This window comes from Mauremys mutica, chromosome 3 (genome assembly GCF_020497125.1).
Source record: "Mauremys mutica isolate MM-2020 ecotype Southern chromosome 3, ASM2049712v1, whole genome shotgun sequence".
In the NCBI taxonomy this organism is placed as follows: domain Eukaryota; kingdom Metazoa; phylum Chordata; order Testudines; family Geoemydidae; genus Mauremys; species Mauremys mutica.
This window is the reverse complement of record NC_059074.1, coordinates 84,170,539-84,187,810: the sequence shown is the minus strand read 5'-3', so window position 1 is coordinate 84,187,810 and position 17,272 is coordinate 84,170,539. Positions and strand designations below refer to the sequence as shown.

The window sequence follows — 17,272 nt, the reverse complement described above, 5'->3', positions numbered from 1 at the left end:
GCACCTTATTTGTGTTTCTGTTCTGTTTGGGTCCAGAAAAGAATAGAGACAACTGTGTTATTTTTATTACACAGTTTGAAAAAAAAACAAACAAAAAACCCAACACTTGCATAAATAAGTTACTATGATTTGGACATGCACACGTGCATAGGTATTAGTTTTTCCTAAAGTTAAATAAGCATTTTAGGAAAAATTGTCATAGCAGCTACCAGCAAGAGTAGGTGGCCACATTCTGAGGTCACCAAAAATTTTGTTGTGAGAATCCCTGAAATCAGCATAGCTCTATTAATTAAATGGAGATATACCTGTCAACGGTATATCCCTGTATCTGTTTGCCAAATCAAATGGATAATATGCAACTGCTCATGTGAATAAAGTTACTTATATGGATTAGAGCTTTGCAGAACTAAGGACATAAGCCTTTATTTCTGCATACTCTGCACCAGTAATATGGATTCATGGATTTTATATTTTTTTTGTTATTTTTAATTTTTTTTTGCCATTCTTAAACTATGGGCACACATACAAACTAGAAAAACAACAATTTCAGTTTAAAATATGAGATATGCAAATGTAACATTTCAATACTTATCCCCCCCACAGCCTTGCCATATCCCACACTCAAGTTATTAGGCTGTTGGCACTGAAAACAAAGCTTTACAATTTTCAGAAGTGGTACATCTGTCATTTAAATTGGCAAACACTTATTTTCTAAAAATTAAAAACATGTCAATAAGCTGTCAACCATTTATAAAAAGGCTTTCATACCTTAAAAGCATACTCATTCTAATGAGATGGTAGTTTTATATTATTGCCAAAAGTATATTACTCTTGTATAATTGTATTGCAGGAACATTTTTACTACGCAGACTGTACCTAACAAATAAAGATGAAATTAATTCTAAGATTTTGGAAAGACTTACAGATGAAGCATTAAAAAAGCAAAAAGAGGAAGAAGAAACAAGGTAAAATGTAACATGTGAATGCATAAAATATAAAAATAATAAAAAGAATTAATTTGATACAAGATAATATATTCTACAAGAACATGCACTGTTTTTATGGTCACAAAAATTTCCACATCTATTTTACATTAAGGAGATCTGAACCTATATCCATTAACACAGTGCACTTAAAAAAAGAGTTAAGAATAGTTCTGGTAGGTCCAAAGTCCTGCAATACATTGTTACCTTAATGTTATCTGATGAATACTAAACTCAGATAACCACATTTGTTGTGGAGAGATCCTCTAGCTAACATGTTTTCTTTGGTCCCTGTCATTTGTTTATTTGTCAAAATGATAACATCCAGGAAAGGACACAAGTTATCATTGATTTTTATTTAGTAATGAATCACTTTGAAGAAGCAGGCTTGCCAAATTGTATCTTAATATTGAACAGTATTTTTCTGAATTTTCAATAGCATTTAATGTTTGAAACTTGTTTCAACCATATTTTATACAAATAAAGATACGGAATTTTCTAATTTCAGGAGAGAACTGCAAGAGGTGCTGAAATTAAAAGAAGAAAACCAGCAACCTATAAAGCCTGCTGAAGACCAATATGAAAGCAAGTATCATCTGATATAAATTTAATAACACCTCTTGGGAATTGTTTAATTGTTTAAATTATTTTACAAATTGGGATTCAAACTGTACCCCCCATTTTTAGCCACTCAGCATCTGGGGGAGGGAGTACGTCACATTACTCTCTACTGAACACCTTGACCAACTCAGGTATCAATATTTTTGCGGTGGTCTGAGAGGATTACTCCCATTTGTCTCTTCCTGGTCTTCAAAAGCCCTACGTTGTGATGTCCTCCTTTCAAACAGGAACAGCTGGAGATAGCTCAGAGCTCATCAGCACATCTGTGTTCATTGGCCAGAGGGAATATTCCCTTTCCCAGAGCTTTGTGGCAGAACTTTCACACCAGCTTGTGATATGTCTGAGGCCTGGTCTACACTATGGGGTTGGGTCGAATTTAGCTGCGTTAGGTCGATTTAAAAATGACTGTGTCCACACAACCAACCCCGTTCCATCGACTTAAAGGGCTCTTAAAATTGACTTCTGTACTCCTCCCCGACGAGGGGAGTAGCGCTAAAATCGACCTTGCTGGGTTGAATTTGGGGTAGTGCGGATGCAAATCGACGGTATGAGCCTCCAGGAGCTATCCCAGAGTGCTCCACTGTGACCGCTCTGGACAGCACTTTGAACTCCGATGCACTAGCTAGGTACACAGGAAAAGCCCCAGGAACTTTTTAATTTCATTTCCTGTTTGGTCAGTGTAGCAAACTCAGCAGCACTCAGCAACACAGATGACCATACAGTCCCCCCAGAACCGTAGAGCATAGAATGTTTCTACACTCCCCCTATCATCTCCGTCCCTGAGGTTATCGCAGATTAGAAGGCGAAAAAACCCACACTCGTGATGACATGTTTTCCGAGCTCATGCAGTCCTCCCGCACTGATAGGGCACAGCTTCATGCATGTAGGCATTCAGTGGCAGAGGCCAGGAAAGAATTAAGTGAACGTGAAGAGCAGAGGCAGGACGCGATGCTGAGGCTAATGGGGAAGCAAACAAACATGATGAAGCATCTGTCAGGGGAGCAAACGGAAAGGATGAAGCATCTATTGGAGCTGCAGGAAAGCCAACAAGACCACAGACCCCCGCTGCATCCACTGTATAACCGCCTACCCTCCTCCCCATGTTCCATACCCTCCTCACCCAGACATCCAAGAATGCGGGGGGAAGGCTCCACGCACCCAGCCACTCCACGCCAGAGGATGGCCCAAGTAACAGAAGGCTGTCATTCAAACAGTTTGATTTTTAGTGTGGCTACAATAAGTAATGTGGCCTTGTCCTTCCCCCCTCCCCAACCCCACTTTGTCCGTTTATTAATTTAAAAAAAGAGAGAGAGAAGAAAGAACGCATGGTTTCAAAACAATAGTTACTTTATTTCGAAGGGGGGAGGATGGTTGGCTTACAGGGAATTAAAATCAAAGGGGGCAGGTTTGTATCAAGGAGAAACACACACAACTGTCACACCGAAGCCTGGCCAGTCATGAAACTGGTTTTCAAAGCCTCTCTGATGCGCAGCACGCCTGCCACCCCACCATAAACGTCTCCCCCTTACTCTCACAGATATTATGGAGCAAACTGCAAGCAGCAATAACAATGGGAATGTTTGTTGCGCTGAGGTCTGACCAACAGTGCCAGCGAGCCTTTAAACATCAAAAGGCACATTCTACCACCATTCTGCACTTGCTCAGCCTATAGTGAACTGCTCCTTACTAGTGTCCAGGCTTCATGAGCCATGGGAGCAAGGGGTAGGCTGGGGTAGGTGCGACCATGCAGTGCTGCCACCTGGGAGAGCAGCCTGAGGCAGAAGCCTCCAGCTTGCATGATATTCCAGGCAGGACTGAATCTCCATGAGACGAAACAAAGAAGAGAATGACCTGGAGTCTCTGGCTCTAAGAGGAGGATGGCCAGGTCTGTCCAGGAGCCCCTCATCAAACTCACTGAGGAGGATTCCAAGGTGTCCTCTGAGAGCAGCAGTACCACGTCTGCCAGCAGCACCCAGGAGGACCAGAACGGATCCCCCGAGCTCATCGCTGGGGAGCAGGAGAGCAGAGTTGCAGGGGAAGTGGTGGAGCCATACACCATGCCCTGGAGGTTGCTAGGAGCCAGGCAGGGAAAACATTTCCAGAACCCCCATCCAAGCTACATGTCCGATGAGGACGGGTACCAGTCCTACTGCACCATCTGCTGCAAAGGCAAGGAGCTGCTGCTATGTAGCAATGCCAGTTGCTGCAGGTGCTTCTGTGTCGAATGCTTGGAGGTCCTGGTAGGGCAAGGTACCTCGGCCAAGGCAAAAGAGCAAGAGCCCTGGAGCTGTTACATGTGTCAACCACAGAAGTGCTTATGGGGTGTTACAGTGCCAACTGGACTGGAATGTATGGCTGCAAGACTTCTTCACCAGCGACAAAGGACAGGAATACGATGCACCTAAAATCTAAAAAGGCCCGCACATTTCCCAGAGTCACTACCCTTGATAACAGAACGTCAATGATTGTATTGGCTACTTGGATCACAGCAGTCCCCACAATAGACTTACCCACAACAGCAACAGTGACAGTGAACTGAACAGGCTCCATGCTTGCCGTGGTATGGCGTCTGCATGGGTAACCCAGGAAAAAGAGGTGCAAAACTATTGTCTGCCATTGCTTTCACGGAGGAAGGGGCAACTGATGACATGTACCCAAAACCACCCGCGACAATGTTTTTGCCCCATTAGGCACTGGGAGTTTAACCAAGAATTCCAATGGGCGTCAGAGACTGCGGGAACTGTGGGATAGCTACCTACAGTGCACTGCTCCATAAGTCGATGATAGCCATGGTTGTGAGGATGCACTCCTCTGACTTAATGTGCTTAGTGGGGACATACGCAATCGACTGTATGAAATTGATTTCTAAAAATTGACTTCTATAAAATCAATCTAATTTCGTAGTGTAGACATACCCTGACTCAATCTAGTACTATATTCTTCCTTCCCTGAATTTTGAAGTTAATTGAAAACATAAATATATATTGTAGTGTATATTAAACAGAAAAAAATGTAGATTAATAAAATCAGAAAATTCAGAGTTCTTCAAGTATTTATCCACATGGATCCCACTGTAGATATTTTTGCCTTGTGCATGCAAGCCTGGAATCTTTTAGCTAGCTGTGTCTTTTGGGGCTGTCTTCATGCCCCCTGTTATGGGGTGTCCACCTCACACAAGGCAGAGCAGGTTAAATTATGGTAATTAACCTGACAGGCCGCACGTGGGGGAAGGCCTACATATGAAAGTCAAATTGATGATGGAGCCCAGCTGAGAAGGAACAAGCAGAGCTGATATAAAGCCATGAAGTTGGCAACAGAAGGGGACTGCAGTGGAAGTAGTCTGCAGTCACTCCCTGGGAGGAGTGAGTTTGGTCTGGTAAATCCAGAGAGAAGGGAGCTAGAAGATATAGGAAGGAGTCCAGGGAAGTAGGAGTGGGGTCTTGGAGACACAGTTGCTAGTTATGGATCCCTGGCCTGGAACCCAGAGTAAAGGGTGGGCCTGGGTTCCCCTACCAGCCACTTGGGAAGTGGCATAGCCTTGGGCAGTGGAGCAGAAGACTGCCTCAGACAGTTGTCCAATAGGACTCTGCTACCCTGGAAGGGGAGAACTATAGTGACCTGGCCAGCAGGCCAAGTCATGAAGAAAAAGTGGACAGAGGGAGGCAGCAGGGTGCACGAATGAGTGGCAGAAGAGGGAATCAGACCTGGAAGCAGCTAAGTCCCAGAGCAGCCAGAAGGAGGCACCCTTGCAGTGAGTGTACCCCTTTACACCCCTACAGAAAGGGCATAAAGGGTGGAGCAGCCCCAGCCACCATTCAGTTCCTTTTACTGCCCATGACAGCATGACAGAGCTACACAGTGTCCATCTGCTTCCTTGTTGTATCTTAGTTCAGGTTAGGATAGGGGTTTTATTTGTTTGGTTGGGTTTTTTATTCATTAAAATTGTATTTGGTGACTAGTGGGGGAAAAAACAATTTTTTTTCTTTGATTCTCCCCTTGGTACTGGGCTGCACATCATGGGCTGAGTCTTGATCTCTGGGTTTTAAGATCTGCCTTATTTGTGAATCAGCTATGCCCATGCATGATGGACATGTTAGATGTCTCTTTTGTTTAGGGAAGTCGCATACTGTGGAAAAGCATTCAAATTTCAAATCTTTCTCTAAGAGAGCTCTCAGTGCCCATTTAAAGGTATTTCTTATGGAAAAATCAATGAAAAGTGTATCCGACTCTGGAGTTCCTCCATGGAACCAGTCTGCTGTATTGGAGCTAGTATCTACCCATATTCTGGCTACCAGAGATGTTACATTGGGAGCTGGTAGATCTTCTGGCTCTAAGAGATTTCATGATTCTTAAAATCATGCTTAGCCTTCCCTTCCCTTTTATCATCCTTGGGTCAGTCAGTGGCTGCTGGTGCTCAAAGCAGGCAAAGGAATGCTTGATGCCAAACACTATCTCACCAGTTAAGAAGAAATCTAAGTCTCATGTTTCTGATGTTTCCAAACTGACTCCTTATAAGGCAGATCAGCACCATATCTCTTTGGAATTATGTAAACTTGCTATTCTGCTTCGGTACCAAGTTGATAATCCTCATTGACCAACACTGCTACTTCAGTACTGGGGATAATGGTACTATTACTGATTTGTTGGTACCATGTTCTATTGTGAAGGTCCCTTCATCTGAGATTTCTACATTGAATTGAGCTTGGTACCAACTGCACTGGTACCCACTCCTATTGCAACTCAGACTCTTTTTACAACTTCTGTGGACATAGTGATTTCCCCAGAACCAGCGCCTCCTCTCCTAGATGCTTCTCCGATTTCTGTGAGCTCTGTCAGTTCTGAAACCAGAAATAAGGGTACAGATTATGAAAACCTTCCTGCAACCATCTTCTATTATACTGGCATTGGTGTCTCAGAGACTGGAGTCTGGACTTACTCATTCTGTGGTAACACCTCAGAAGTCTGTACCACTAATGGAGAAGTTCTGCTCATCTGCTTCTTCTTCATCTTATGGCAATAGAAATCCTTCTAGATTTTCTCTTCATTCTTTGTTTGGTGCCTGAAGGGGATTTACAAAGGAGCCCCTCTTGTTGTAGATCTTATGCTTTGGACAGGTCTCAAGTATCTTGGTTTCTACTTTTATGGCATCACATGTCAGGGACTAAGGCTTGGGCAAACAAGTCTAGTAGTTAAAGACACAGATGGTTGGCCTGGAAAAGGTTAAGCCAGAGTCGGTAGTTAGGGCCCAGAGCCAAGGGTCAAGGCTGAGTTGATAGCCAAGCAGATTTTGTATGACTCATATCATTTCAAACCTCCTTTCCCATCCAAAAACCTCAATAAAAGTGTTCCTGAGTTTGCTGCGGCGCATGGCAATATGGACATAATATGACCCTGTATTCAAGGTTAAACCTCTGTCCTCTCCTAAGGTTGGTTAAGGTCCGTTTCAGCCAATCAGGCACAGCTTGGACTTCCTGAGCCTCTGGTGTTGAATGCATCTGTGATGGGGCATCTGCCCCACACTAGCCCATAAAGGGTTAATAAAACCCTAGGGAGGCTGCGCAACATGCAGCCAATTGGGAGGACCCATGGGAGACTGTGCAGGAGACAGCCAATTTGGTGAGGGCTATGAGGAGCAGCCAATCAGGGCCGGGCAGGCCCATTTAAGAAGAGCTGCAGGGCAAAGCAGTTCAGTCACTCCTTGGAGCTTGAAGAGGGAGGAGGACTGGCTGCCTTGCAGATAGAGATCAGCTAGCAACTTGGACAGAGCAGTGCTGGGCAGGATCAGGGAGTGAGAGCGAGCTCCTGGCTGACTGTGGGCATGCTGAGGCCCTGAGACAAGGGCGGAGAAGGTGCTGGAGCTGCAGGAAAGTGGCCCAGGGAAGTAGACTGTGGGATTGGAGGGGACACAGCACGTGGCTGCCATCTACAGGGTCCCTGGGCTGGGACCCAGAGTAATGAGTGGGCCCACGTTGTCCTCCCTCCCATCCCCATTGGCCACTGAGGAAGAGCCTGGACAGTGGACTGTGGTTCCTCCAGAAGGTGGGAGAACAGACTGTGGTCATTGGGACAATTCGCATCCTGGAGTAGAAGTAACGGCAGTGAGATGTCACGAGAGGAGGGTGCACGGGTGGACTAAGCTTATTCCCAGGACAGCCAGCAGGAGGTGCCACAGTGGTGAGTCATGCCCCATCACAATATCCAAGCTATGATGGGGGGTATACTTGGGTTTTCTTCAAATTCAGGGTAAGTAGTCCAAGGCAGAGTCTTGGTTACACATAAATGTACAAAAGCTCAAGGTTGTTAGTCTAACCTGCAAGGCATTTCTGCCTCTCCTTCAGGGGCCCACTACCTAAAACATAAAGGGCAATACACCTATACAGTATATAAACAATCAAGGGGGAGTGAGATCATCCCCTTCTGTCAGGAATCAATATACCTATGGGACTGGCGCATCCAACATTGGGTTGGGCTAATAGCTTTCCATCTCCTGGGTACCCAGAATTATTTGCTAGATCAGCTGAGCAGGAAGAGCTCCATTACTCATGAATGAGAGTTAAAAGATTCTGTTCTATACTGGGTATTCCTAAAATGGGGAGTTCCCTCAACAGACCTGTTTGCTACAGTACAGAAACATATTTCCCCCACCCCCTAGAAGCAGTGCAAAGGCTTGGGGGGAGTCAGAGGTAATGAAAGAGCTGAGGAAAAGGGAAGTAATTGCTGGGAAGGAGGCTGGATGTGAAGTGGGAGAGTTGTTGGGGTGTGGGCAGGAAAAGTATTGATCAGGTTTTTTGGTGGGGAGGGATTGTTAGGGATCCCCCCATGCAGACCCTGGCTGACCCCTAGCCTTCCTCATTCAGTCAGGCACATCTGCCCCTGGTCCCATGTGTCTCTGCACCCCCATTCAGCACCCATCCGCCATATATCCCTGCACCCCTCCCCCATCCTTATGTGACCCTGTGCTCCCATTCAGCCACCCCCTCCCCCATGTCTCTGTACTCCCTCCTCTCTACCCCTGTGTGTCCTTGCCCCCTTTCAGCCACCCCTGTCCCCTGTGTCCCTGCACATCTTTTCCCCCCATCCCCATATGTTCCTGCACCTCCCTGCTATTTAGCCCCTGTCCCAGTCTGTTCCCCCACTAGCCCTTCTGAACCCCATTCTGTGACCACCCCCCCCAGCAGTTTTATGTGCCCCACACTGTCCGTTCCCCCATATCCCATGCCTTCTGACCTGGCCCCCTGGGCAGGGCGCTGTGAGGAACACAGCCTCTTCTCTTTCCTATCCGTGTCTGGGGCTGCCCCCATTGGGAGCAGCTGCTCTTTGTTCTGGCACAATAGTGTCCCTGGTGGACAAAAGGTTTAACTGCAGCACTTTCCAGCAGAATGTATTTTCTGCTGAGGAAAAAAAAATTCTGTGCAAGATATGAATTCTGCATGTGCACAGTGGCACAGAATTTCCCCAGGAGTAACTGATACAGAGTCCTTACCTGGATTTTTCATATGGGTGAAGGAACTGAGTATCTATTGGAGCTGTGCGTGTGCCCTTGCTACAGGGGGCATGAAGGCATATAGGGCACAGGCACAGCTCCAATAGATACTTCTTGGTAAAATATTCTGGGCTCATGCATGCACACCTTCATTAAGATCCATGCAGATAAAAGCATCTCTAAGAACTCCAGTTACTGTAAGGCAAGTAACCTCTCTTTATGGTTCCTTCAATAAAAGTAACTCAGTCCATATGTACTGTATGGTAGTATTTTATATTCTGATCACTTTCATGCCTTAATATATGTGTAGTGTGGTTGAGTTACAGTTGCTGTGGAAACCATATTTTGAGTTTCCAGATGTAGTGAAGCCAAGACTCGTCAGCGTGGCGCTTCCAGCTGGTTGTCATAGGAATTAGCTCTTCACCAGCTTCAGAGCGCCCTCTACTGGCCGGCTGATGTCTCACCTGCCTCAGGCCCCGTGTCCCTCCCAGACCCCGGTGCCCTTTTCCTCAGGGTTCTGCCCCAGCAGTAACTCCACACTCTGGGTCTCCCCTCCCAGGGAAACCCACAACCCTCTTAACCCACCGTGCCTCAGTGGCTACTGCCAGTCATCATCTAGCCCCCTCTCACTAGGGCAGACTGCAGACTGTAAAGGCCACTCATCATTGGCAAGGGAGTCAGACTAGCTGCCTCTGCCTAAGCCCAGACTTCACCTCTGCAGCCCCAGTACCTTCTTTGGGCCTTGCACAAGGCCTGCAGCCTGGGGAGTTGCCAGGGTAGAACTCCATGTATGCTACAACTCCATTGCCACTAGTTTGCCACAACAGAGTGCCATGTTATTGATTTCTAGCTTGCAGCACAGAACATGGGGCCTTCATCCTGGGTGGAGCTGAGTGAAAAGTTTGTCCATGAAAAAACTCTCTGTGAATTCAAAAAAATTAATGTAAAGTAAACTATATTTGTTTAAATCCTATCATGCTTGAAAGACAAAGCACTCCAGGTTGGTTAGGCAATGGTTAATAGGCCAAGCTCAAAACCAGTTAGGGTTTGGCAGTTTCTCGGAAACTCATCCTGGAGCAGTTATAAAGAAGATTAAGATTATCTTGATTTTAGTAAGGCTTTTGACATAGTTGTATGTGTCATTCTGATAAGCAAACTAAGGCAACGTGGTCTAGATTAAATTACTAAATGGTGGGTGCGTAACTGGTCAAAAGACCATACTCTAAAAGTAGTTATCAATAGTTTGCTGTCAAACTAGGAGGGCATATCTAGTGGGGTCTCGCAAGGGTCTGTCCTGGCCCTGCACTATTCAACATTTTAATTAATGACTTAGATAACGGAGTGAAGAGTATGCTTGTGAAATTTGCAGATGACGCCAAACTGAAAGAGGTTGCAAGCAGCTGGGAGCACAGGATTAGAATTCAAAACAAACTTGAAAAATTGGAGAATTGCTTGAAATCTACAAGTTGAAATTCAGTAAAGACAAATGCAAAATACTACATTTAGGAAGGAAAAATCAAATGCACAACTACAAAATGGGTCATAATTGGCCAGACAGTAGTGCTGCTGAAAAAGGTCTGGGGTTTATAGTGGATCACAAATTGAGTATGACCCAAGAATGTGATGTAGTAGCGAAAAAAGGCTAATATTGTTCCAGGATTCATTAACAGGAATGTCATATGTAAGATAGGGGATGCAATTGCTTCACTCTACTTGGCACTGGTGAGGCCTCAGCTGGTCAAGTTTGGGGTGCCATACTTTAGGCAACATGTGAATAAATTGGGGACAGTTAAGAGGAAAGCAACAAAAAGGTTTAGAAAATCTTACCTATGAGGAAAGGTTAAAAAACTGGACATGTTTAGTCTCAAGAAAAGAAGACCAATGGATGACATAAGTCTTCAGATATGTTAAGGGCTGTTATACAGAGGTTGCTGATCAATTGTTCTCCATGTCCACTGAAGGTAGGACAAGAAGTAACAGGCTTGATCTACAGCAAGGGAGATCTAGGTTAGATATTAGGAAAAAGCTTCTAACTATAAGGTTAGTTAAGTACTGAAATAGGCTTCCAAGGGAGATTGTAGAGTCCCCATTGTTGGAGGTTTTTAAGAGCAGGTTAGACAAACACCTGTCAGGGATGGTCTAGGAATACTTGGTCCTGCCTCAGTTCAGGGGGCTGGACTAGATTACACCTGGAGGTCCCTACCAGCCCTATATTTCTATGATTGTCCATCATAATACAGTCTTTTATTATCCAGTCTGGCATTTATTTTGTTGTTCCCACAGGCAACAAGTGCTAATTTATGAAGATAGCATTAGTGTCAATCAGATATCTAGGATTCAAATATTTTCTTCATTGTTTGATTAGCTGATATTTCACTTACTTTCTAATTCTCACTCTTAAAACAAAAAATCTGCCAGTCTTGTCACACTGTAAAAAAATCACACTAATTTAAAAAACCATCCCACCAGATTGTTTTACAAAGATTTTATAAAACAGATGTTTTTTGCCAACAATGAAGCATTTCTAAAATGTTAAATATAAAAGACTTCTAGTCTCTGTAATATCTGCATCTGACATAAAAAAGTAAGTCTTGGTTGTGATCATCTGACTTACATTTAAATAATTGAGAACATCAAAACAACTATTCATGAGAGAAGTAATCATGTCAATACACTTCTGCTGTAAACACATGATAAGCCCTTATTTAGAGAAAATTGTTTTTTTCCCATGGCTACATTTTATTTCCATAATCAAATACTGACTCATCAAAACACTTCAGTCATGCTGCTCTCAGCCTGACATCTGTTTTATTTCACTTTTATGTCTCTCAGGCACATTGACTACAACCCTAGTCCCATGTGACATGTTTTTATAGGAAAAAAATAATTGTATGTGCACAGCTCATTTTTTATAAAAGCCATCATGTAAAAATGCAAACTTAAATGTTGTCAAGAAAAGAGTCTAGCACTCTGTGATGCTCGTTTGGTGTCTCTTGTGAATAAATGTGTACTTCAGTAATTACAATTTCTATAAACTCATCAGGCCACATTAACTCCTGGTTTGTACCCATTGTAGTCAACAGTAACACCAGTGTCAATTGGCCTAATTTGTTCAAATACATCATATTTTAAAAGAAAAGGTAAACCAGTTAATAATATACAGGACACTTATTTATGTCTGCATGTCTCTTACTGAGTCTATAGGTATGTCTACATAGCAGCTGGGAGATGTCATTTCCAGCACATGTAGACAATCACACTGTAGCTCTGCTCAAGTTAGCACCTAAAACAGCAGTGTGGCTGCAGTGGCCACCTGAATTCAATGCTGTCCAGCCCCCTGGGTACCTACTCCAGCAGCTAGCCAGAACTGCTGCCAATTCCGCGATGGCCATGTGTCTATTTTAGGCACTAGCTCACTATTTTTAGGTGCTATTTTTAGGCACTAGTGCTTGTACGTTTACCTGTGCTAAGAATTACACCTTCTAGCTGCAGGGTATCTCTTCATTGGAGCTGGAAAGTATAAATGGAACTAGGGTGCTAAAAATAGATATGCAGGCACAGCAGCACAAGCAGCAGGTGGGGCAAGCGGCCCTGAGTAGATACTTATGAGATCATACTGGGTTGGCTAGCCCCTTATGCTGCTTGCACCACTGTGGCTACACTTCTGTTTTTACCATGCTAGTATGGATATGTCACCTGGAGCTAGAATTGACAAATTCCAGCTCTTCTGTAGACATACCGTATAAGTACTTGGGGAAATAGACATAGAGTAAAATTTTCAAAAGTACCTCAGTGACATAAAAACCTCAGTCCTATTGGAAGTCAAATGCATAAAGCATCTAGTAAGTATATACTTATTTGGTTTGTCAAATAACTCCTGCCTGTAATGTCTGGTTGCAGATGATATCTTTGCATCCTGTTTCAATATCCCTTTACAGAGTTAATCTGGGACAAAGTTATCATCAGTTTTAAAATAGTTTTAAATACATTAATAATCTTTCAGAAGCTTTGCCTGAACATGAATATTTATATCAGGCAGCATCCATATAAACTGTCAATCTCTGTTATTAAAACAAGCTTTTGGGCATGGGAAGGATGCTATCCCAATTCATATAGCTCAATGGACTCATTCCATTTTGAGTTTTGAATTGAAGAGATGTTGTTTTCTGTAACATCTCAAATCATATGCAATTTAGACTCCTTTTCAATGTTTCACTTAGTATCAGTATTTTGTTTATACGGTACAGTATTTGATCCTCCCTGCTTCTTCATACATTGAATGTTTTCTTAGTTCAATATTTATCTTGTGTTTGCTTGCTAGCTTAATAACCTAAACTGGAGCTTTCTTCCTCTATCTGGAGACTGTTCAACCCCTGCTCACTTTCTCTTCCCTGGAAGAGAAAAAGAAGACTCTCTTCTACCTGCAGGCAGGTAAGTGGCTTGTTTTGGAGGCTTCAGAGCAGCCTAGAAAAGGGTGGGAGCTGCAGAGAACAGCTTTGCCCAGTCTCAAAGCAGTGTTTTCTGCTCCTCAATGCACCTTTCAGCCCTTCTTCCTATGCCAGAAATATGGATTACATACATATATTACCTTGCGAATATCTGTACCCACAGTATTTTGGCAATGGGCAGCAGCTCTGCCACCAGACTTAGGAATGTGAAGGGTTATGAACAACATCCTCAGTTAGGTGCCCTACAATAAGTCTCAGTGGTTGAGTTAAAATTATTTTAGTCGTCTCCTCTCATTCTGTAAATTAAATGTTGAGGGAGGTTGCTATGAACACCTAGCTGTCTGTATCTTCATGAAGCATAACATCACTCCACTTCAGTGGCCATCAGCATCTCTAATAGAACTTGGCACATTCCAAGTAATGCTGAGGAAGCTGACACCTCCTGGACTCACTTCTTTTCAATCTGTTTTATTTTTTTGTCTGTGTGTCTATCTTACTTATACAGCACCAAAATCAGTAATCTATTGGTGAAGCCTGTCTCTTGAGTTTGTCATTTGACGCCTATGACAAATGGAACTTCCCTGACTTTATTTTCTCTTTGGAGTTTGATATTCTCTTGTCAGAGTTCGTCAGTTCAGTGTGTTGACTAATGAGCTCTTTGCATGCAGGTCTCAGTACTTCCTCAAAATAGCACAGCTGATGCATGGAGCTTTGGAGACTTTTCTGGTGCTTAGAGGTCAATAGAGTTTGGACCGCTTGGTGCACCTTCCATGCTCAATAGCTTGCCAGCTTAATCAGACTTCTCCGTGAAGGGATCAGGACCTCTTTAGTTCATGGAGAGCGAGGCACATTCTTGGTACAAGATAAGACTCTCTCTTGGTTCATAGAGAGCTCAGTCTCCCAGTATACAGTATTAAGAGTTGCAGAAGACATCTTCTTACCTTACTGCATAGTATAGTATGACTGGCACATAGAACTTAGGTGCTTCTTTGAGTGGCTCTTCAGTGCTTCCTTGGCACTTTGACTGGACTGTCAATTCATGGAGAGAGTGCCTTCTAGGCTTATGGAACAGCCCACTGGTACTTCGCAGCAGATCACTGCATTGGACACTGGTGCCCTTTTAATACATGGAATGTTTGTTACACATCTTCTGATCTTCTAAAGTCAGTCCTCTTGAGAGAGCTTGGCACATGGCCATTCCATGTGTCCCAATTCTTATAGCACAAGGGTTCCATACAGTTTGATCAAATTCAGCATGATATAGGTGTCTCTTTTCTCTGTACAAACAAATGAGTCTTACTCTTACTCTATACCAGGGGTCTCAAACTCAATTTACCTTAGAGCCAGTGCCAGTCCTCAAATCCTCCCAGCGGGCCAATAATGTCACTGAAGATGGTGTTCAGAAAAGAAAACATTTATATTGTATTTTTATTTCGAATTTCTTCTAAATAATAAAACTGTCATACAACTTTATACAATTTTTTGCCTGCCAGAGAGTTTTTAGTGTTTGCCAGACACCTGGCAACGCTTCAGTTCTGTCAGTTTGTTGATGTTTGGCCTCAGCAACTGAGCAGCTGAAACCTTCAGGATTGCAGCAAGGTGTGCATCAGATAGTTGTGTTTGGTATTTTGACTTGTTTATATTCACTGTGGGGAAAAAAGTGACGCTACCTCCATGGCTGACTCTGCTCAGGGACCAGGGGGTTGAATGGGGGCAGGGGTCCTGGGGGAAGGAGGGGGGGTTGGATGGAGCAGCAGGGGGCAGTTAGGGTCAGAGGTTCCAGGGACGGTCAGGGTTTCCAGGGGCGGTCAGGGGACAGGGAGAAGGGGTGGTTGAAAGGGGCAGGGATTCCGGGGGGTCATCAGGAATGAGAGGAGGGGTTGAATGAGGTGGCAGGGGGCAGTCAGGGGACAGGGAAGGGGGTGGATGGGGCAAGGGTCTTGGGGGGTGTCAAGGAACGCAGGGGGTTAGATAACTGACAATGCAGCTGCGGGAGAGCCTGATCTGTGTACCTGTGTGGGAGAGCATGCTCTGCTGTACTGCTGGGGAACTGAGCCTGTACATGGAACTGCCTGGAGGCAGGGGCAGCTCTAGGTATTTTGCCGCCCCAAGCACGGCAGGCAGGCTGCCTTCGGCGGCTTGCCTGCGGGAGGTCCCTAGTCCCGCGGATTCGGCGGCAGCCTGCGGGAGGTCCGCCGCGGGACCAGCGGACCCTCCACAGGCATGCCACCGAAGGCAGCCTGCCTGCCGCCCTCACGGCGACTGACAGAGCACCCCCTGTGGCTTGCCACCCCAGGCACGCGCTTGGTGTGCTGGTGCCTGGAGCCGCCCCTGCCTGGAGGGGATTGGTCATGGGGACAGTCCCAGCACTGTGACCACACCCACTGGCAGCTGCCTCCATGGCTGAACTCCAAGGACTGGTAGCAGGAGTGGGGCTTTGTGGCCCCCAAGCAGCGACATGGATGAGCTCTGTCCACCAAGATGAACCCTGGATCTGCTGAGTCAGCCCTTAGTCTATAGCAGTGGTTCTCAAACTTTTGTACTGGTGACCCCGTTCACATAGCAAGCCTCTGAGTGTGACCCCCCTTATAAATTAAAAACACTTTTTTATATATTTAACACCATTATAAATGATGGATGCAAAGTGGGGTTTGGGGTGGAGGCTAACAGATCACAACCCCCCATGTAGTAACCTCATGACCCCCTGAGGGGTCCTGACCCCCAGTTTGAGAACTGCTGGCCTATAGCACCAGCTGGGCTCTGCTCATTGTGTGCTGGCCACATGGGCTGGAACCTTGGGCCACAGCTTTTATATAGCACCTTTTTTTATTTACCTTCTTGCTTTTACGAGGCTGTGTGATCCTGCGGGGTGGAGGGGGGCAGGAAAAGGGCTGAGGGCCCACCTTTGTCACTGCCATGGCAGTGCCACCCCTTAGCAGCACCCTCCCCTGTCCCTCCCAGCCTGGGGCCCAGCAGAGACGGCTAAGTTTATGTAGTGGAAGGAGTTCCCCTGATGGAGCCCTTCCTCCCATAGGCAGTGGAAGCCCAGCTTTGCAGGGGGCTAGGAGAGTTCGGGAAAGATGCTGCTCTCCAGACCTTGTTTCTGCTCTTAACCCCACCTCCCCTCCCAGTTGGGAACTAGTGCCATCCCCAGAGCCTGTGTCCTGGGTACTCAGTCATTCTGCATCTTGCTTTTTCCAGTCTCAGCTCTCTTTGACTGCCGCAGAGATGCCCCACTGAGGGCATCACTGAGTTGCACTGTGCTTGGTGCTGTCTGCAGCCTGGACTTCTTGATAGGTTGATTTAGTTTTGAAGGTGTTTTTTAAAATGTTTTCAAGCTGCCTCCCTCTCCCACAACACGCAGTGCCAGGGAAGAGAGGCGAGGGAAGGGAAGGGCTGGGCCCTTCCTGCTGCCTCAAGATGTTTAAAAAAGCCTTTTGGGCCTTTATTTTTTGTCTACATTTGTTACCTTTAGAAACAGTCTGCTCTCCCCTGTTCTTACTGGAGGTCTCCTTGGAGGAGCAGAGAGTTGGGTGGGGAGGGGGGTATGGCTTCTGCCTCCTGATGAGGGAGGGCATGCTCGGGCCTTGCACAGACCTCTTCCACCTTGAGTGTCTGGCAAAGCCTTGGGTTCTGCACCAATCCCTTCCTATCCAAAAGGCTGTGGCTCTTGCTCTCTATGTCACAATTCTGCTAGACCCCAAGCCCTTCAGAATCCTCCAGCTCAGGATGGCTAT

At 45.3% G+C, this 17,272-nt stretch overlaps 1 protein-coding gene across 8 annotated transcripts in view; it reads left to right on the top strand.

Moving 5' to 3' along the window:
- Window positions 1-17,272, top strand: part of AK9 (adenylate kinase 9) — a 212,832-nt gene that overhangs the window by 85,003 nt on the left and 110,557 nt on the right. For 7 of the 8 annotated variants that reach the window (XM_045009542.1, XM_045009545.1, XM_045009543.1 and 4 more), the window contains 2 exons: window positions 851-965; window positions 1,492-1,568. In XM_045009542.1, the coding sequence (XP_044865477.1) occupies window positions 851-965; window positions 1,492-1,568 (192 nt within the window). Of the gene's footprint in view, window positions 1-850; window positions 966-1,491; window positions 1,569-13,408; window positions 13,519-17,272 lie in introns of all 8 variants that reach the window. The other variant, XR_006577999.1, reaches the window with a different exon arrangement.